Consider the following 21882-nt stretch of genomic DNA (forward strand, 5'->3'; position numbering starts at 1 on the left):
CAGAGACCCGATTTCGATCCTGCCCTCGGGTACTGTCTGCGTGGAGTTTGCACGTTCGTCCTGTGACCACCTGGGTTTCCTCCCACTTCCCAAAGACGTGCAGGTTTGCCGATGAAATGGCCTCTGCAAGTTGCCCCCAGGTGTGCAGGGAGTCGATGCAAAAGTGGAATAACACGGAACTGGTGTGAACAAGTGATCGATGGTCGGCGTGGACTTTTCTAATGACGCATCTTTCAATCGATCAATCAATTCCAGCCTTTGCAGTCCCTTGCGTATCCTTAAACCACTTGCTCATTCATCACCATTGTTCCTGCTCCCCCCCCCCCCGCAAAGACATACACAAATCTGGTAGACTGGGCTTTAGATGTCCAGAACCTCACCTTCAGCTTCTCTTCCTCGCTGAAGACCAGTTTGGATGAGAGATCGGTCTTGGACCCAGCCAGCTGCCCCATCTTCCCCTGGAGATCTCCCAGCTTGTTGTACAAGCGCTCGTTCTTGTCACGAAGATGCACCTTCAGGGATAGTAAATGACCAAACCGTGAGAGTGCAAAGTGTTTCCTGGTTAAGGGCTAATTACGGGTTAGGTTTTCTCTGAAAGCAGGTTAATAGCACGTACTCGTCCCTCAATTGCCCTGAGCACGCTGGCACGGTTTTGCTCTTGTTCAAAGAGAGCTGCAGCCTCTTAGGGAAGAAACGTGCCAAGTGCCAACTGCCCAGGTGTTACACATCACAAGATATGGGGATACTGAAGGGTAGGTCCTCATTTATTGTGTCCCCAAACTGTTCATGAAGTAGTGGGCTGGAGAGGCTTGGAAGTCAACTTCAAAGCTCAAGGTCTGAGCTGACCAGGTAAGGATGGCAAGTTGTCTTCTCCAAAGAACGGTGGTGGAATAGTTAATTAAATATTACACTTAGAGTCATAGAGTCATACAGCAGGGAAACAGGCCCTTCGGCCCAACTTGCCCACGCCAACCAACATGCCCGATCTACACTAATCCCACCTGCCTCCTTTTGGATCATTTCCCTCTAAACCTAACCTTTCCATGTACCTGTCTAAATGTTTCTTAAACGTTGCATTAGGCGACAAAATAGTATTGGGTAGACTGATGGGACTGAAGGCTGATAAATCCCCAGGGCCTGATGCTCTGCATCCCAGTCAGACTGTTGGGCAAAGGCCAGAGATGGAAAGACAGGTGTGAACACAACAAGGATAAAGAGTCGTAAATTGTGAAACACGAGGGTGGAAGAGTTGCAAAGTGTGTCTTCATTTGAAGGGGATGCAGGGAGGATCCCTGCTTTGGGACGAAATCTCATCCAAAAGACTTGTTTTTTGGATGACAAATAAAGATATCCTGAATCCTGAATCTGGAGAGGGAGAGGGAGAGGGAGAGGGAGAGGGAGAGGGGAGAGGGAGAGGGAGAGGGAGAGGGAGAGGGGAGAAACTAGTACACAGTCAGCCTGGATTCAGGGGTGGGGAGTGGGGGTTGGGGGGGAAGAGAGTGCTGAACTTCAGCATCTGCAGTTCTTCGTTATTACATTCTAAGTTCCACATTCTGTTACTCATTTCTTGGCATAGTTCGAGAGCAGAGCAATTGCCGTACCAGGCTGAGACAAATCCGGTCAGAATCAGCGGAGGATAGAGAGATGAGGACAACTCAGAAGGTGCAAGGATTCCTCTAAGGTGGCCTTGAGATGGCCGCAGGTGTGAAGACCTCTACTGTTCTAGTGAGGTTGTTGGTATTGATATTGGCGCATTGTTGTCGAGGACGCTGGGAGACAGTGAAACACTGCCTGGGGCTGATATTTTCTTGACTTGACCACAGACGGGTCGTACAGCACCATTTCTCCTCTCCCTTCATTCCTGAATGTGCCAGCAGTGGCGGCACGGTGGCGCAGCGGTAGAGTTGCTGCCTTACGGCGCCAGAGACCCAGGTTCCACCCTGACTACGGGTGCTGCCTGTACAGAGTTTGTGCATTCTCTCTGTGACTGAATGTTTTTTTTTCCCCGGGTGCTCCAGTTTCCTCCCACACTCCAATGACATACAGGTTTGTAGGTTAATTGGCTGCGGTAAAATTGTAAATGATCCCCAGTGTGTAGGATAGTGGTAGTGTACGGGGATCGCTGGTCGGCGCAGACTCAGTGGGCCACAGGGCCTGTTTCCGCACTGTATCTCTAAAATATAAAGAATGGTGAAGCGTTATTGATGCTGACTAAAACACCTACTTTGCACATTCAACACTGCCAATAGCAACTCCAGGCAACGCTAAAGCACATGAAACCAGTATTTTACATGTGTTTACTTCTAGATAAAACCCGTATAAACAGCTGAATGACACTGCTAAACAAGGACTGGAAAATAATAACCTCTAGAAAAATATCTGCTTTAGAAAGGAGAAAGTTTTGCACTTTTAGGATGTCCCACCATGTTTTACAGTGAAGAGTTTTTAGAACCTTAGTCACCACCTTAATGTAGTTAATGCAAAAGTGTACACAAACTGAATCTGAAATCGAGTCTGAAGAGGGGTCTCGATCCGAAACGTCACCCATTCCTTCTCTCCAGAGATGCTGCCTGTCCCATTGAGTTACTCCAGCATTTTCGGTCTATCTTCGGTGTAAACCAGTGTCTGTAGTTCCTTCCTACCCACAAACAACAGTATGATTTTGGCTGATTACTCTGTTTTAAAAGTGTTGATTGAGGGATAGGTTTCAGCTGAGCAACAGAGGAAAGTTCTAGAATCATAAAGTCATACAGCATGGAAACAGGGCCTTCACGCAACATGTCCATGACAACCAAAATGCCCCATCTAAGCTAGTCCCATTTGCCTGCATTTGGTCCACATCCTTTTTGACCCTCCTAATCCATATATCAGTCCAAATGTTAATATTGTTATTGTACTGGTTCACCACTGACTTTCTGGCACTGGTGGTCGGGTCCCTGTAATGCAGCCAAAACGTCCTCCCCGTGGAAGTCCCTCCATATGTGTGACACCTAGGCCGGGTGAGGAGGCTGATTGACCTCATTGGGACTTCCACGCCGATCAGCGGGCCGAATTCTCCCTCTGTGGCCAGGGCTCTGGCACTCCAGTCTGGCTAGGGCCGCCAGATCCATTCCCACCGCCGACATCCGAGGCCGACTTTGAGAGCCAGTATCTCGATCCTCCCCAATCCTCTGTTGGTCCGGCAAAACGGATAATCCAGAAACGCTCAGGAACTAAGGGCGGCACGGTGGCGCAGCGGTAGAGTTGCTACCTTACAGCGAACGCAGCGCCGGAGACTCAGGTTCAATCCTGACTACGGGCGCCATCTGTGCGGAGTTTGTACGTTCTCCCCGTGACCTGCGTGGGTTTTCTCCGAGATCTTCGGTTTCCTCCCACACTCCAAAGACGTGCAGGTATGTAGGTTAATTGACTGGGTAAATGTAAAAATTGTCCCTAGTGTGTGTAGGATAGTGTTAATGTGCGGGGATCGCTGGGCGGCGCGGACCCGGTGGGCCGAAGGGCCTGTTTCCGCGCTGTATCTCTAAATCTAAATCTAAAATCTAAAACTAAGGGTGCCGGAAAATCGATGGTGGACCTGTGCCTACGTCCTCCGGCAGCTCATTCTATATACCCACCGCCCTCCGTGTGGATAAAGGTGCTACTCATGATTTGATTGACTGAAAGGTACAATGTGGAAACAGGCCTTTCGGCCCAATGTGTCCAAGCCGACCGCTGACCACCTGTCCACATTAGTTCCATGTTATCCCATTTCACATCCACTCCCTGCACACAAGGGACAATTCACAAAGCCCAATTAACCTATGAACATGCACGTCTTTGAGATGTGGGAGGAAACCGGAGCACCCGGAGAAAACCCATGCAGGTCACGGGGAGAACATGCAAACTCCATTCTGACAGCACCCACAGTCAGGATCAAACCCGGGTCTCCGGCACAGTAAAGGCAGCATAAGTGTAAGAAAATAACTGCAGATGCTGGTACAAATCGAAGGTATTTATTCACAAAATGCTGGAGTAACTCAGCAGGTCAGGCAGCATCTCAGGAGAGAAGGAATGGGCGACGTTTCGGGTCGAGACCCTTCTTCAGACTGGTCGATCAGCTGTATCACTGTGCCAACTATTCCCATTAAATCTTTCACCTCTCACCTTAAACCTATGCCCTTGAATTCATCACTCCTTACACTGGGGAAAAAGACTATTTAAATGTTAAAAATTTAAATCGTAACCCTTTTATATGTACCATAATAACTGAGTGGTTTTAAAAATGAAGTGTAATATATAAATTGGGATAGGATTTCAGTGTTTAATGAACAGCTAATCAACAATGACGCGCCTGCTATTCAGTTAGATACTGTAAACCCTCATTATAACGGATCACAGCGGAGGGGAATGGTATCTGTTGCTGCCGATTGTCAGCTACAACCATGTAAGGGATTACCTCTCAGTAACAGAGTATCATTATATCAGCAGTAGAAACAAAGAAGTGCAGATGCTGGTTAACACACAAAAGGACACAAAGTGCTGGAGTAACTCAGCAGGTCAGGCAGCATCTCTGGAGAATACGGATCAGGTCGCGAACCTCCTCCAGACTGTCGATCTGGAACTGGGCCTGGAGCCCAGGTGAGCTGTTGGCCCCGGCCTGCTGGTGGCCGGGGGGGGCAGAGGTGAGGATCGACGGGGTCAATGGTCGTGACGTTGGCAGCTCGGCCTGGCGGAGAAGGTCGGCGTGTCCGTCCGCCACAACCAAAATCCGTTACATACAGGTCCGCGCTAACGAAGGTTTACCGTACAGATTTTTTAATGTTCTTTAGCCCAACGCTCAAACTGGTTTCTTACGTTTTCATTGCCCAGTCGACGAATTTGATCCTTGAGGCCATAGGCCTTGTCGCTCCCAGTTTTGGTGCCCATATCCTCTCCAGCCTGGAGGGCCAAAATCCGTGCCCGGTACTGGGTCAGCAGTGACTGCAATCGATTGGAAAAGAGAGTCAAGGCACGTCCACACCCCTTCACAGTGTCAGCTTGCATCTACAGTCCTCACTGTGTGCACACACCCGCTCTGTTGCTATAAACACCTTGTTGCTGCTTCCTTTGTTACTCTGGCCGGCTGAGAGCAAACTGCCCCCTTTTCATTCGGGCTGAAACGTCAGGGAGTACATTAAATGAACCAGAAATCTCCCTGTCACTGGTGAGACAGCAAGCCTGCTGTTGAGGGATGTTGCTGCTGACAAGACCTGCTCGCATTTTTCAAATAAAGCATCCTGTCTTTAATTTATAGGGGGATCACCTAATAGCATCTATCATGAGGGTGTCAAATCCTCATTAAAAAAATACAGATCATACCGCGCCTAAAACTGTTCATTCTCATTCTCTAAAGAGATATTTGAGGGAAGCACAGTGATGCACGGTGGCGCAGCAGTAGAGTTGCTGCCTTACAGCACCAGGGGTCCGGGTTCGATCCTGACTACGGGTGCTGTCTGCACAGAGTTTGTACGTTCTCCCTGTGACCGAGTGGGTTTTCTCTGGGCGCTCCGGTTTCTTCCCACATTGCAAAAGACATACAAATTTGTGGGTTAATTGGTTTCAGTAAAATACATTGTGAATTATCCCTAGTGTGTAGGATAGCCCCCCCTCCCCACCCCCACTCCACCCCCCTTCTCTCCACGAGGGGGGATCTCATTGAAACTTACAGAATAGTGAAAGGCTTGGATAGAGTGGATGTGGAGAGGATGTTTCCACCAGTGGGAGAGTCTATGACCAGTGTCCACAGCCTCAGAATAGAAGGATGTGCCTTAGAAAGGAGATGAGGAGGAATTGCTTCAGCCAGAGGGTGGTGAATCTGTGGAATTCATTGCCACAGAGGGCTGTGGAGGCCGAGTCAATGGATATTTTTAAGGCGGAGATTGACAGATTCTTGATTAGTACGGGTGTCAGGGGCTATGGGGAAAAGGCAGGAGAATGGGGTTGAGAGGGAAAGATAGATCAGCCGTGATTGAATGGTGGAGTAGACTTGATGGGCTGAATGGTCTAAATCTGCTCTTAAAACTTATGAACTTATAGTGCTAGTGTACTGCTGGTCAGCGCGGACTCGGTGTGCCGAAGGGCTTATTTCTGCGCTCCATCTCCCTAAAAAAGATATTCTCATGCAGAAACGATTCACCCCACATCTGTAGGACTGGTGTACTGCCAACAAATTATACCCTGCCCTCAAAACCCATTACCATTGGCAGTATACAGACAGCCAGTTAGTGTAACTGACCTGTGCTGCAATCTGTGTTCCATTCTTGCCTTCGCCTATCCTGCCACATCACCTCGACAATTTGTCCTTTCAGTTTTTTCTCCTTTCCTGCACATACCTAAAATACTTTCTTGCAATTCCTAGTTACCACTCCTTGCACTTGTGAACTCCACATCCTGGCTCCACTCCAGATGAAAACAACCCTCCTTGTATTTGTTATATTTATTACCGACTGGTCTCTATTTATGACCCCTGCTACTTATGACCCCAGTTCTGACGGCACGGTGGCGCAGCGTTAGAGTTGCTGCCTTACCGCACTTGCAATGCCGGAGACCCGGGTTCAATCCTGACTACTGGTCCCATGTTGTCCGCACGGAGTTTTGTACGCTCTCCCCGTGACCGCGTGGGATTTTCTCCGAGATCTTCGGCTTCCTCCCACACTCCAAAGACGTACAGGTGTGTAGGTTAATTGGCTTGGTACGAGTTTAAATTGTCCCTAGTGAGTGTAGGATGGTGTTAATGTGCGGGGATCGCTGGTTGGTGCAGACGGTGGGCTGAAGGGCCTGTTTCCGTGCTGTATTTCTAAACTAAGCTAAATTACCACCACGAATATAGAACCTAGAGCATAGAACAGGAACAGGACTTTCAGCCATGAAGGTCAGTGCCAAACATGATGTCACATTAAACTAATCCCTTTTGATTGCATGTGATCCATATCCCTCCACTCCCTGTAAACTCGAGTCTATCTAAAAGCCTCTCAACCACCACTATTGTATCTGCTCCCACCACAATCCCAACAATATGTTCCTGCTGCCTACCACTCTCTTTGTTAAAAAGCATCACCTTTAGACTTTCCCCTTCTCACCTCAGAGTTATGCCCTCGATTTTTTTCTACCATGGATTTTTTGTAAATCTACTCAATCTATCCTTCTCATACATTTTTTAACTTCCATCGAGTCTCCCCTCAGCCTCTGATGTTCCAGACAAAAGAACTGGTCGCTCAGAGTGAGTAAAGAATGTGCTCGGCTGGCCTTGATATTGGCCGTGGTGGTAGAGTCCTGTACTGCTCTTGTGAGATCACTGGTTTGGCATTGGTATATTATTGTCATGTGTACTGAGACGCGGTGAAAAACCTTGTAACGTGTGTTATCTAGACAAACAAAACCATACTTAAGAACATCAGGTAGGGCAGCATAGTGACGCAGCTGGTAGAACTGCTGCCTAACAGCTCGAAGGGCCGAATGGTCTCCTCCTGCACCTATTGTCTATTGTCTATTGACCTGGGTTCCATTCTGACCTCTGGTGCTATCTGTGTGGAGTTTGCACGTCCTCCCTGTGACTGTGTGGGTTCCCTCCAGGTGCTCTGGTTTCCTCCCACATCCCAAAAACGTGTGGGTTTGTAGGATAATTGGCCTGTGTAAATTGCCCTGAGTGTGTAGGGAGTGGATGAGAAAGTAGGATAACTAGTGCGAACAGGTGATCGACGGTGAGCGTGGACTCAATGGGCCGAAGGGCTTTTTCCACGCTCAACTCTAAACAAATGTAAACTTTGGGATGTTAGGAAATAAGTCACCCAGTGCAGGGTATCCAACCTCTCCCTTCCTCTCACAGCCACAACGTCATGGCTCAACCAGTTGAGTGTCTGGTCAATGGTGACCCCTGGATGTCGTTGATGGAACGTCCATTGGTAAATGTCAGTGAATGCCTAGGAGAGGTGGCAGGTGATGGAATAATGGAAAGTATACATTTAATGGGAGCAATTCTGACGTTGCAATTAGTATATTAGATTTATAGTTTTCAAAATCTGGACGTGTTTTCCCAAGTGTAGAAGATGAAGAAGTGATCCCATAGTCATACAGTGTGGAAACGGGCCCTTCAAACCAACGTGCCCACCCCGACCATCATGTCCCATCTACACCAGTCCCACCTGCCTGCACTAGGCCCATATCCCTCGAAACCTGTCCTATCCTATCCATTAGGATTATGAACCAAATTTCTACATTTTTAACAACTCTGAGCTTGAAGGTCATTAGGTCATAAGGAATAGGGGCAGAATTAGGCCATTCAGCCCATCAAGTCTACTCCGCCATTCAATCATGCCTGATCTATCTCTCCCTGCTAACCCCATTCTCCCCTTAACCTCTGACACCCGCACTGATCATGAATCAAGGGTATTAGATGGAGCAGGAGACGTGGTGACTCTTTTGTACTGCATCAGTGTGATCTGCTATTCTTACACCCTTGTACTTAAGTATCATTGTGCTTACGTATGGTAAGGTTTTTACTGAACTGTATGCAAAAAAAAGGCAGAAACAAAGAACTGCAGATGCTTGTTTATACCAAACATAGACATAAAGTGCTGGAGTAACTCAGCGGGTCAGGCAGCATCTCTGGAGAAAAAAAGATGGCTGACATTTCGGGTCAAGACTCTTCTTCAGACTGAAAGTAGGGGGCGGGGGGGAGGGGAGGTGACGAGCTGGAGGCAAGAAAAGACTAGGAATAATCAAGGCCGGCCACAAATGACCTCAGGCAGCATGTTGCAGGCCAGGGAAGGTGTGATCTCAAGAGAAACAATGTGAAGAACCATAGAACTGGTAAAATGACCAGGGAGGAGGAAGGGGGCAAGGTGGGATGGAGGGGGAGGGAGGGTGAGCATGGGATGAAGTTACTTAAAATTAGAGAATCCAATCCTCAGAGAAAACCCACGCAGGGCAAGGGGAGAACGTACAAACTCCGTACAGACACCCCGCAGAGTCAGGATCGAACCCGGGTCTCTGCCGCTCTAATGCAGCAACTCTACCGCTGTGCCACCGGCTGAATGGTCTCTGCCCGTTCCTATATACTACCCCGCATGATTTATTTTATTTGATAACTTCCAAAGAAATCATTGTGCAATTCACAGAGAAAACATTCCTTCACGGAGCCGTGGCTTTTTACAAGACATGGTTGGATGGTGCCACCTTCTGGATATTACACACTCACACAGTGCACGACATGAGCAGCCAACTAACTGGCCAGCATGATGTGCAAATGTCTCAGAGCTCTTGCTTCCTGCTGCTTCCACTAGAGGGCAGTAGTGAAGGCAAGGATGGGAGGTACGTGTCCGAATGGGCGACTCCATTGGCAGACTGGGGGAATGTCAGAGACCCCGGGTTCCATCCCGACAACTGAACAACTAGAGAGCGGTCCTGAGCTGCTATCTACCTCATTGGAGACCCTCGGACTATCTTTAACTGGACTTTGTCTTGCACTAAACGTTATTCCCTTTATCTTGTAAGTGCACACTGTGGATGGCTCATTTGTAATCATGATCCTCCGACTGGTTAGCACGCAACAAAAGCTTTTCACTGTACCTGCATAAACTAAACTAAACTACACTCTTCCTTTGCTCTTCCGTGCCAGATCATTCCCTTCCTACATTCAAGCACTTCCAGAAACAACCTTTAGTTATTGGATTGGCAACAGATTGGAGAGACGATGCAAATGAGGTTTATCACCATTTTAAGTTCATTCCATGTGTAACTCAGTTGACCATTTCAAGATGAAGTTTCCATTTTAAATGCCCAACCTCTACCTGCCTGGCTCAACAAAACCTTCTGCATCATCAGCCTTTGGGTGGAGCATCTAACGGATGGCTTCAAGGCTGCAGGAACTGAACAGCATGGCACTTGGTGAGGGCTACACGCTGGTTAATGTTTCTCAGTGCGTACCTCAACAAAGTGGTCGTTCAACACAGGGAAATTTTTCACTTGAGAAAGCGTAGCACATGTCCGTAAGACGGCAGAAAGGCACTGCATTTCTGGTTTAGGGGGCAGGCAACAAATAACCCGAGTCTTGCAGTTCCCTCCAAAAGCCTCTTGTGTCAGCTGAGTTAGTTTGGATTCACTGCAATGCAAAAAGTACAGGAGCAAATATTGGCCTTGGTGAAATGATCACATTCATTCTCACAATGCAGCTCCAAGATGTGACAACACAAACGATAGCTCTGCTCTCATGTGATATTTGTGTTCCTAAGTAAATTAGCATTATAGAAAACCGCATTATAAAACCAAGTGTGTAAACGGAGAAAAAAAGGGGTTAGGGACTAGAGAGTTTCAAACTAACAATAGCAAAGTTATTTTTCCCACGCCAGATTTTCAAAAATAAGATCTTTTAAGTAACCATTACATTTTGTTACCTGTGCAAGCCAAAAATACCAAAGGCTATGTTACATTTGAGTGTCATTGCACAAGCAGCAAATAGACGTGATCACTTGTCAATTCCAATGACCAGCCACGGCGAAACTAGCAGTGCAGGCATGTGCACGTGTGCGTTTGTCTCTGCGTCTGTCTGTGTCTCTGTGAGTCTGAAGAAGGGTCTCGACCCGAAACGTCACCCATTCCTTCTCTCCCGAGATGCTGCCTGACCTGCTGAGTTACTCCAGCATTTTGTGAATAAATATCTGTATCTAACTTTGTGTGTGTGTGTGTGTGTGTGTGTGTTTACGTGTGCGTCTGTCAATGTGTGTGTGTGCGTGTGTGCGTGCGGTGTATGTGTGTGTGTCGGTCTGTGTCTGGATGTGTGCATGTGTCTGTGTATCTGCGTTTATCAACATTATAAAGTCATACAGTCATACAACACAGAAACAGGCCCCTCAGCCCACCATGACCATGCCAACTATCAAGTAACTAGCTCTGCTAATTCCATTCATCAGCACTTCACCCCATCTAAGCTAGTCCAATTTCCCCACATTTGGCCCATATCCCCCTTTCCTATCCACGTGCCTGTCCAAATGTCTTTTAAATGCTGTTATTGTACCTGCCTCAACTACCCCACTGGCAACTTGTTCCGTATACCCACCACCCTACCCTCTGAGTGAAAAAACTGCCCCTCACTTTCCTGTTAAATGTAAAAGTTAAATTGTTACTTGTCTTTTTCTAATTGTGTTTTGTATAATGTTTTCTTTTTTTGCAGTCTTGTTCTCTTTTCACTATCTTGCAAGGTTTGTGTAATTTATTGATCATAGGTTATAGGAGCAGAATTAGGCCATTTGGCCCATCAAGTCTGCTCCTCCATTCACTCATGGCTGATCTATCTTTCCCTCTCAAAACCATTCTCCTGCCTTATCCCTGACACCATCACTAATCAAGAATCTGTTAATCTCCGCCTTAAAAACATCCAATACGACACGAAACGTCACCTATTCCTTTTCTCCAGAGATGCTGCCTGACCCGCTGAGTTACTCCAGTGTCTATCTTTAATTTGACTATTTATTGATGTCAGTGCATAGTGTCACGACTCCCAGTGTTGCCTTGTTCTTACCTGTAGTTAATAACTCTGTCTGGCATGGGCGAACTGGCCAGATTATTCACCACTTGAGAAAAGGCAAGAAGCGACTTGCTGAGTAAGGAGCCTTCTTGATAGTGTAACGTGTTCTTGTCGTCTACGAGCACCTCCGCGCCTGGTAGTTCTATGATCTGCAGGGTTGACTTGGTGGGATGAAGCTCACTTCGGTCTTGCTGCAGTGTTTACAAATGAAGTGTCAGTAAAGAGAGTTGGAGGGAGGGGATGGACTGTTAATCTCCGCCTTAAAAATATCCAATACACAAGAAATGAGACATCTATGGGCAGGGAGCAAGAATGGACTTGCACAGCGCATTGGTACAAAATGGTTAATAACAGAAAGGTTTCCAGACTTTCAAGAGAGGTTGGTCAGACTTGGATTGCTTCCTCGGGAAGACCAGAGGTTGCGGAGCGATCTGAGAGAAGTATAAAACACTAGACCAAGTGGACCCGTTGGGCCCAAACCTCTCCTGCATTGGTGCAGCACCCTCTCCTACCCCCCTCCCTCCCCACCCCCTCCCCCTCCCCCCCCCACTTCCCTTTCCCCCTCAACCCCCCCTTGTCCACGTCAGAATAAAAGGACGTACCTTTAGAAAGGAGATGAGGAGGAATTGCATCAGTCAGAGGGTGGTGAATCTGTGGAATTCATTGCCACAGACAGCTGTGGAGTCAATGGATATTTTTAAAGCGAAGATTGCCAAATTCTTGATTAGTGCGGGTGTTAGGGGTTACGGGGAGAAGGCAGGAGAATGGGGTTAAGTGGGAAAGATAGAACAGCCATGATTGAATGGTGGAGTAGACTTGATGGGCCAAATGGCCTAATTCTGCTCCTATAACTGATGAAGTTATGATATATTGTGCACCAGATTAGCAATGTCGACCCCTAGACTCGTGATACAGAGTCATGGGTTGAAGCTCCTCCAGACCATTGTGGAAATTAAATTGAATTAAGCGAGTAAATCAGGAATGAAAAGAATGGATCATGGGTCTAGTCAATAAGAACATAGAAGAATACCAGGTGGCACAAGGGTAGAGTTGCTGCCTTACAGCGCCAGAGACCTGGGTTCCATCCTGACTATGGGTGCTGTCTGTTCGGAGTTTGTATGTTCTCCCTGTGACCGTGTGGGTTTTTCCCCCATACTCCCACACTCCAAAGATGCACAGGTTTGTAGGTTAATTGGCTTCTGTAAATTATAAAATTGTCCCTGGTGTGTAGGATAGTGTTAGTGCACTGGATGATCGCTAACCGGCGCGGACTCGGTGGGCCGAAGGGCCTGTTTCCATCTGTATCTCTAAAGTCTAAAAGTCCAAAGTCTGAAAAAACAGGAGAATGTTCTTCAGCCCACAATGTCTGTGCCGAACATAATGCCAAGCTGAGCTCCTCTCATCTGCCTGCAAATCATCCATATCCCTCCATTTCCTGCACATCCATGTGCCCATCTAAAACCCTCTTAAACGCCACTATTATCCTCCCCCACAACCTCTGGCAGCGCATTCCAGGCACCCACCACCCTCAGTGTCAAAAACCTCCCCTCACATTTAACATTTAGCTTAGGTTTACTAGGTTAATTCCCAGAATGGTGGGATTATCATATGTTGAAAGACTGGAGCGACTAGGCTTGTATACACTGGAATTTAGAAGGATGAGAGGAGATCTTATCGAAACGTATAAGATTATTAAGGGGTTGGACACGTTAGAGGCAGGAATGTTCCCAATGTTGGGGGAGTCCAGAACAAGGGGCCACAGTTTAAGAATAAGGGGTAGGCCATTTAGAACTGAGATGAAGAAAAACTTTTTCAGTCAGAGAGTTGTGAATCTGTGGAATTCTCTGCCTCAGAAGGCAGTGGAGGCCAATTTTCTGAATGCATTCAAGAGAGAGCTGGATAGAGCTCTTAAGGATAGCAGAGTCAGGGAGTATGGGGAGAAGGCAGGAACGGGGTACTGATTGAGAATGATCAGCCATGATCATATTGAATGGCGGTGCTGGCTCGAAGGGCCGAATGGCCTCCTCCTGCACCTATTGTCTATTGTCTATTGTCTAATTGGTAAGTAAAAGCTGGCTTTGAATGAGCAGACTATTGAAATGGTGCTTTTAAGACCAGTTTTTAAATGATAGTTTCCTATAACTTCTAAAGGGTTGTGTTGTGGATCAATTTATGTCTTCCGTCGTTTGACCGGTCAAGTGGATGGAAGACAATTTCCCGACAGCCCGTGGGCCGAGGGCACTGCCCTTCCCAACATGGTGGATGTGTCCTCCAATGGTAGTTACAGGACTTGAAGCAGTCTTACTGACAGTAAATATTCTGGGTCCTCACCACCAGCAGGTTTAGTTGCGTCACGACGGTAGCATGGTTGGCCGCAGGTCCAAAGTCCGTCACCGCCCCGGTGCGCCGTGCCCAACCTTGCCGGAAAATGGTGGTCGCGTCGGCTGCCGAGGAGAGGGTGACGCGGTTCAATCCCTGTAAACCAACACAGGCCAACCTTCAACAGTGCGTTCCCTGCTCACACACAATGAACCCTGTACCTGAGCTGAGAAACGTAGCCAGAGCCCAACGTTTCAATGCATCCCAATCCCCAAATATCAGTCTAAGATGCAAGCCGCAAACACATTTCCATTATGGGCGGCGCGGTGATGCAGCGGTAGAGTTGCTGCATTACAGTGCCAGAGACACAGTTTCTCCGGTCTACTCCCAAACTCCAAAGAGATACAGGGTTGTGAGTTATTTGGCTTTGGTATTTGTAAAACAAATATTCACACTAGAGTATCTGATGGTGCTGGTGGATGGGGCAATCACCGGTCATCATGGACCTGGTGGGCCAAAGGGCCTGTTTTCTAAAAATATGCGCTGTGTCTCCAAACTAAGCTAAACTAAAAAATTGATGACTAATGTTACAGTCCTGTTCTTCCAACCAACCTCACTGCAGACAACGGACTTTTCCTCTGGAACTGTTGGGCTCCAATGCTGAAAAACCATATTCTGCACCATGATATTTTTCTCTTTGCTGTATTTGTTGTGCTCGTGGATGACTTGATGGTATATTCACGTACAGTATAGTCAGGGGAAGCAAGGAAGAACCAGTTTGTGTGTGGCCTCGGCCTGGCAACGGTGAAGGCCCAGGTATAGAAAAGTCTCAGAGTGGAAGAATAGCATCTCATATTCCACTTGGGTAGCTTCCAACCCAAAGGAATTAATGTTGAACTCTCCAATTTTAGGTAACAATCCTCCCCCCCTCTCTCTTCCCTGTGCCCCACCCAGGTGTTCACCCATTTCTCCCACTCCCTTCTTTGGCCTTCCCCCTTCCCCTTATATCATTTCATCTGGCTTCACATTTCACTATTTTGTTATCATTAGCAAAGATGAATACCATCGACACAGTCCCTCCCCCAGGTCATTAATGTGCACCATCAAAAATGGATGCGTAGGAAAATAACTGCAGATGCTGGTTCAAATTGAAGGTAGACACAAAATGCTGGAGTAAGGCATCAGAGGGTCAGGCAGCTTCTCAGGAGAGAAGGAATGGGTGAGGTTTCGGGTCGAGACCCTTCTTCAGACTAATAGTCAAGAACTGGGACATTTCTACCGAGCTTATGGACGTACTGTTTAAATATCTGCTGTTGACCTCTCTCTGAGCCTATTGGCCCAGCGCCCCCCAGAGAACATCACTGAAATCCCTTCATAGACAGTAAAAACATTGGTACAGATTTACAGAATGGCTTTGCAGACTTATCTCCTAAGGGTGACTATCCCCATTCCGATTGATGGTCTGACCACAGATTGATGGTCTGACCACAGATTGATGGTCCGACCACAGATTGATGGTCCGACCACAGATTGATGGTCCGTACCTTGATGAACGTGCCATCCTGTGCAGTACATGAAAGTTTTAAAGCTGCAGCATCCAATCCGCTGGAATGTAGCAAATCCTTCAGAGCCTCGGCATAGATCTCATACATGCACATGGAAAGAGACCACATCGCAGTGACCTGCAAATTCTGCAAGTTTGGTTTACCTAGAATTGTTACAGGAATGGAAACAAAATGGATCAATAACAAAACTGTGCAATCGATCTGCTTTGGTAGCGGTGGGCTAGTTTTATCAATAGAAGGAGGGTCCCAACCCGAAACATCCCCCACGTTTTTTCTCCAGCGAGGCTGTCTGACCTGCCGAGTCATTCCAGCGCTTTGCGCGTATCTTTGGTTTAATTGAGTTTAGTTTAGTTCTGCAGTACGGCGCTGAAACAGGCCCTTTAGGCCACCGTGTCCATGCCGACCAGCTTTCCCCGTACACCAGCACTATCCTGCACACCGGGGACAACTTTATCAAAGCCAATTACCTTACAAACCTGCACGGCTTTGGAATGTGGGAGGAAACCAGAGCACCCAGAGAAAACTCATGCAGGTGATGGGGAGAACGTACAAACTCCGCACAGACAGCACCTGTGGTCAGGATTTAACCCGGGTCCCTGGCGCTGTAAGGAAGTAACTCCACTGACTTGCCACCTTGCTGCGCCACCGTGCCGCCCTAGTTTGCGTTAGGTTAGTATAGAATAGTACAGCATAGGAATAGGCCCTTTGGCCCACAACATCTGTGCTGGACACGTTGCCAAGATAAACTAATCATGTCTGCCTGCACATGATTTGGTTTAGAGATACAGAATGGAAACAGGCCCCTTGTCCCATTGCGTGCACACCGACCGTCGATTTTACAGCGGCCAATTAACTACTGAACCCACACTTGTTTTGGGAGGAAACCGGAGCACCTGGAGAAAGCCCACGCAGTCACAGGGAGAACGTACAAACTCCACACAGACAGCATCCCAGGTCAGGATCGAACGCGGGTCTAGGGCGCTGTGAGGCGGCTAATCAACCAGCTGTGCCACAATACCACCTTGATCCATGGCCCACGACCTACATATGGAAACCTAGCATGATAACTGAGAGTCGGCGGGGCTTCTAGTGGATGTCAGTCGATAGTCTGTCCCTGTGATGGAGACAGAAAGATTAAGAAAGGGGAGAGAGATGTCAGAGATAATCCAAGTGAATTTGAGGGCAGAAGTAAAGTCAATGAAATTAATTAGTTCCGCACGGTTGCGGAGGTTTAGTTTTTAAGTTTAGTTTAAAGATACAGCGCGGAAACAGGGCCTTCGGCCCTCTGAGTCCGTACTGACCAGCGATCACGGCACACACTATCCTACTACACACACTAGGGACAATTTACACACATACCAAGCCAATTAACCTACAAACCTTTACGTCCGCGGAGTGTGGGAGGAAACCGAAGAGCTTGGAGAAAGCCCACGCGGTCACGGGGAGAACGTGCAAACTCTGTGCAGACAGCACCCGTAGTCAGGATCGAACCCGGGTCTCTGACACTGCAAGCGCTGTAAGGCTGCAACTCTACCACTGCGCCACCGTGCCGCCTAAGGAAGTTGTGCTATAACACAATAGCTTACAACCAATTTGCCATTGGTGGCACAGTGGTGCAGCTGGTAGAGCCACTGCCTCGCAGCGCAAGAAACCTGACCTCAGGTGCTGTCTGAGTGGAGTTTACACGTTCTCCCTGTGACCATGTGGGTTTCCTCCGGGTGCACAGGTTTCCAGCCACATCCCATAGATGTGCAGGTTTGTTGGTTAATCGGCTTCTGTAAATTGTCCCCTGGTGTGCAGGGAGTGGATGGGAAGGCGGGATAACATAGAACTAGCATGAATGTGTGATCAAAATGGCCGGCATAGACTCAGTGGTCCAAATACAGTAGCTGTCAGGACCAAACAACTCACCAAAGACGTAATCAATTGTTAGGGGTATGATTGCAAATCGGTCATTCTTTTCTCCGATTAGTGTGTGCGTCTTCCCAGAGTTAGTTTCACCAAACACCGCGACACAGACATTCATTCCCTCCGTGAATACGTTGATCAGGGGCTCCACGGTCTTGGTGAATATCTCCCGGGTGGAAACGCTCTGGTCGAAGACCTCCTGAAAACTGGAGGAAGGAAAGCACGCAGTGAGCATGGGAATGGCTGGAAGGCTCCTGTGTGCCGATGCCCTCAAGTGACCTGGTCCCAGATGGCAACTTGGGAGAGGAGGTTACAGTCAGGGAACCGGGGTTGGGAGGTGTGTTTGCCCCAAGGGAGTTTTTTGTGTTTGTTTTTAGCTTTAGAGATATAGCACGGAAACAGGCCCTTCGGCCCACCAAATCCTCGCCGACCAGCAATCCCCCCCACACGAACAATACCCAACGCATACAAGGGACAATATCCAATTTTACAAACCTGTACATCTTTGGAGTGTGGGAGGAAACCGGAGCACCCGGTGTAAACCCACGCAGGTCACGGGGAGAACGTACAAACTCTGTGTAGACAAGCACCCGTTTTCAAGATCGAAGCTGGGTCCCAGGCGCTGTAAGGCAGCAACTCTACCGTTGCGTGACCGTGACACCCTACTGTTAACCCAGGGATGTGAGGCAGAGCAGTCAAACAGATTAGGAGTTGCAAGAGTCCCCCAACCCCAATCTAAAGGTGAGAGAGGAATCGGGCCATTTTTCCTTTAGCCAGCAAGAGGCAGAGTCAAAGGGTCGGGTGATCTTGATGCCAACGACAGGACAAAGGCTGATGAGAATAAGAGTCAAGAAGTGTTTCATTGTCGCATGTTCCAAAACGGAACAATGACATTCTTGGGTGGACACAAAATGCTGGAGTAACTCAGCGGGTCTGGCAGCATCTCGGGAGAGAAGGAATGGGTGACGTTTAGGGTCGAGACCCTTCTTCAGAGTCAGCCCCTTGGATACAGCCCCTTCACTCCTGAATCCACAAGCCTGACATTGCAGATACTGTGGGTAAATGTGGTTGCCATTGTGAGATATTGATATCTTCAATTTCTCACGGTGGCGCAGCGGTAGAGTTGCTGCCTTACAGCGCCAAAGACCCGGGATTGATCCTGACTACGGGTGCTGTCTGTACAGAGTTTGTACATTCTCCCCGTGACCTGTGTGGGTTCACCCCGGGTGCTCCGGTTTCCTCCCACACTCCAAAGGCATTCAGGTTTGTAGGTTAATTGGCTTGGTAAAATTGTAAATTGTCCCTAGTACGTGTAGGATAGCGTTAGTGCGCGGGGATCGCTGGTTGGCCCGGTCTAGGTGGGCTGTTTCCGTGCTGTATCTCTAAACTAAATAAAACTAAACTCAATGGTTTCCCAGTCATAGGTTTGAATTAATTTAATTTAAATGTCCAGCTTCTGTGCTGGGATTCTAGCTCCTGTCTCTCAAACAATATTTCAGGTCTTTGGATACTAACACGTGACTTAACCGTTTGCTCCTGTATCCGAAAGCCTGGAATTCCCACTGCAATGATATTGCAGATTCTGTGGGTAAATCTGGTTGCCGTTGTTTAGTTTAGTTTAGAGATATAGCGAGGAAACAGGCCCTTCGGCCCACTGGGTCCGCGCCGACCAGCGATCCCCGCTCACTAACACACACTAGGGACAATTTTTACATTTACCAAGCCAATTTACCTACAAACCTGTACGTCTTTGGAGTGTGGGAGGAAACCGAAACCGAAGATCTGGGAGAAAACCCACGCAGGTCACGGGGAGAATGTACAAACTCCGTACAGACGGCGCCCGCACTCGGGATGGAACCCGGGTCTGTGGCGCTGCAAGGCAGCAACTCTACCGCTGCACCACCGTGTCATGAAATATATCTTTAGTTTCTCAATGGTTGATTTTGGACATTAGGCATTTCAAGATGGGAGAAAGTGCTCTTTCCCTGCCCATGATGTACCTGCAGGATGCACCTCCACCCACTGCCGTATAGATGGTCTTGCCTTCGGCCGAGGTCTGCAGGCCGTGTCCTTGTTCCGGCCTTCGTGCCGGTCGGATCCGACCCACAACATCGATGTTCATAATGTGGCCTAGGAAGATCAAAGACACAAAGTACTGGAGTAAATCATCGGGTCAGGCAGCATCTCTGCAGAACATGGACAGTCGACGTTTCGGGGGGTCGAGACCATTCTTCAGACTGAGAGTCATGGGAGAGGGAAACTAGAGGTATGAAAAGGTACAGGACAAAACAGAGCCGGCACCGACGGACCAGGGAAGGTGGAGCCCACAATGGTCCAGTGTCGGCCCGTGGAAGAGGCGATAAGGAAGGGATAGGAACAGTGAAACTGGCATGGCAGTGCTCGTCTCACTGTACAGCAAGGAACTGCAGATGCTGGTTTAAACCAAAGGTAGATACAAAAAGCTGGAGTAACTCAGCAGGTCAAGCAGCATTTCTGGGGAAAAGCAATAGGTGAGGTTTCAGGTTCGTCAGACTGAGAGTCAAGGGAAAGCCCAAAATGTCACCTATTCCTTTTCTCCAGAGATGCTGCCTGACCCGCTGAGTTACTCCAGCGTTTTGTGCCCATATCTTCAGTTTAAACTAACATCTGTAGTTCCTTCCTTTACATTGAAACTAGGACTGCCATTTGGGAAATACGTCCTCACTATGGGGGACACGGTGGCGCAGCGGTAGAGTTGCTGCCTCACAGCTGCACAGACCCGGGTTCAATCCTGACTACTGGCGCTGTCTGTATCGGTCGTCCTTCGGCCCGTTGAGTACAGGCCGACCATCCATTTTACGGAGGGAAAGACCGTAACACCATAAGACACAGGAGCATCGAGCCCATCGAGTCTTCTCCACCATTCAATCATGACTGATCTATTTTTCCTTCTCCACCCATTCTCCCCATAACTTTTGACCCCCATACTAATTAAGAACCTATCAATCTTTGCCTTAAAAAATACCCAATGACTTGACCTCCACTGCCGTCTGTGACAAGTAATTCCACAGATTCACCACCTTCTAGCTAAAAAATTCCTCCTCGACTCCATTTTGAAGGAACGTCCTTTTATTCTGAGGCTGTGCCCTCTGGTTCTAGACTCTCCTGCTACTGGAAACATCCTTTCCCCGTCCACTCTATCTAAGCCATTTTATTATCAGGTGGATCATTTCAATGAGATCCCCGCCCATCATCCTGCAAGCACAGGCCCAGAACCTTCAAACACTCCTGGGCCAAAGTGGAGGTGAGGTTACAGTCGGCACGGTGGCGCAGCAGTAGAGTTGCTGCCTTACAACGCTTGCAGCACCGGAGACCCGGGTTCGATCCTGACTACGGGTGCTGTCTGCACGGTGTCTGTACGTTCTCACCGTGATCTGCTTGGGTTTTTTCCGAGATCTTCGGTTTCCTCCCACACTCCAAAGACGTACAGGTATGTCGGTTAATTGGCTTGGTATAAATTGTAATAATGTGTAAATTGTCCCTAGTGTGTGTAGGATAGTGGTAATGTGCGGGGATCGCTGGTCGGTGCGGACTCGGTGGGCCAAAGGGCCTGTTTCCGCGCTGTATCTCTAAACTAAATAGGCACCTCAGCAGTGATTTTATTGCCTGGCAGACCAGGCTTGAGGGGCAGTGTGGCTAACTCTAGCTCCTAATTTGCAATTAGTGAGGGATGAACATTAAATGCTGGCATTTCCAGTGACATCCAAATGGCAAGAACAAATGGAGACAAAACTGACTCCGAGCCCATTCTCTGTGTAGGTTTAGTTTAGTTCAGTTTATTGTCACGTGTACCGAGGTACAGTGAAAAGCTTTTGTTGCGTGCTAACAAGTCAGCGGAAAGACAATAAATACATGATTACAACCAAGCCATTCACAGTGTATAGATACATGATAAGGGAATAACGTTTAGTGCAAGATAAAGTCTGATCAAAGATAAACAAGACTCTCCAATCAGGTAGATAGTAGTTGCTTGTAGGTGAAATAGGTGAAGCCTGCAGCCTGAAATAACTCAACACGAACCAAAATCAAACGCTTCACCTCCAAACATGGCTCTCTTTGACAATTTCCCACCCACTCCACTCCACAGTGCAACACCGAAATTGAAAATAAACATAACCTTACCTTCAAGCCTTAAACGCTCGGCTGATTGTAAAGATTTAGATCTTTTTGTCTTTTGTTTCTTGGCTTCCAGTCACACCAGTGTGTCAGATGTGTTCAGTTGTTCCCCTGGCAACACCAGAAGGAGGAAAAATGCACCACCTCCTAATTCTAATGGAAGGGATCCAGCCCAGTCCAATTGTTGCAGGATTTAGCCACTCACCAGTGCCCTCTAGGCAGGATGACCCACAATCCCAATTGCAGTGGTAATTATGGGGGCGAACAACGCCTTCGGATAACTAGTTAGGCCTTCAACCTGGTGCCGGTCTGCGATCAAACTCTTTGAACTTGCACTCTCTGTCAGGCAATTCTGTTCAAGATGGGAAAGCAGAGATTACTCGTGGGGATAACGGA

General features: G+C 48.0%; 1 protein-coding gene across 3 annotated transcripts in view; it reads right to left on the reverse strand.

Moving 5' to 3' along the window:
* The window catches only part of ccdc78 (coiled-coil domain containing 78), a 66018-nt gene extending 44387 nt beyond the window's left edge, over window positions 1-21631 (reverse strand). For 2 of the 3 annotated variants that reach the window (XM_078417484.1, XM_078417486.1), the window contains exons 1-9: window positions 21493-21631; window positions 19332-19461; window positions 17335-17537; window positions 15403-15566; window positions 13871-14014; window positions 11534-11730; window positions 9943-10117; window positions 4834-4959; window positions 381-512 (exon numbers count right to left, since the gene is read on the reverse strand). In XM_078417484.1, coding sequence (XP_078273610.1) covers window positions 381-512; window positions 4834-4959; window positions 9943-10117; window positions 11534-11730; window positions 13871-14014; window positions 15403-15566; window positions 17335-17537; window positions 19332-19453 — 1263 coding nt within the window. In that variant the 5' untranslated portion in view covers window positions 19454-19461; window positions 21493-21631. The remainder of the gene's footprint in view (window positions 1-380; window positions 513-4833; window positions 4960-9942; window positions 10118-11533; window positions 11731-13870; window positions 14015-15402; window positions 15567-17334; window positions 17538-19331; window positions 19462-21492) is intronic. The other variant, XM_078417485.1, reaches the window with a different exon arrangement.
* Window positions 21632-21882: the final 251 nt, after the last annotated feature.

Source organism: Rhinoraja longicauda, chromosome 21, assembly GCF_053455715.1.
Source record: "Rhinoraja longicauda isolate Sanriku21f chromosome 21, sRhiLon1.1, whole genome shotgun sequence".
In the NCBI taxonomy this organism is placed as follows: domain Eukaryota; kingdom Metazoa; phylum Chordata; class Chondrichthyes; order Rajiformes; family Arhynchobatidae; genus Rhinoraja; species Rhinoraja longicauda.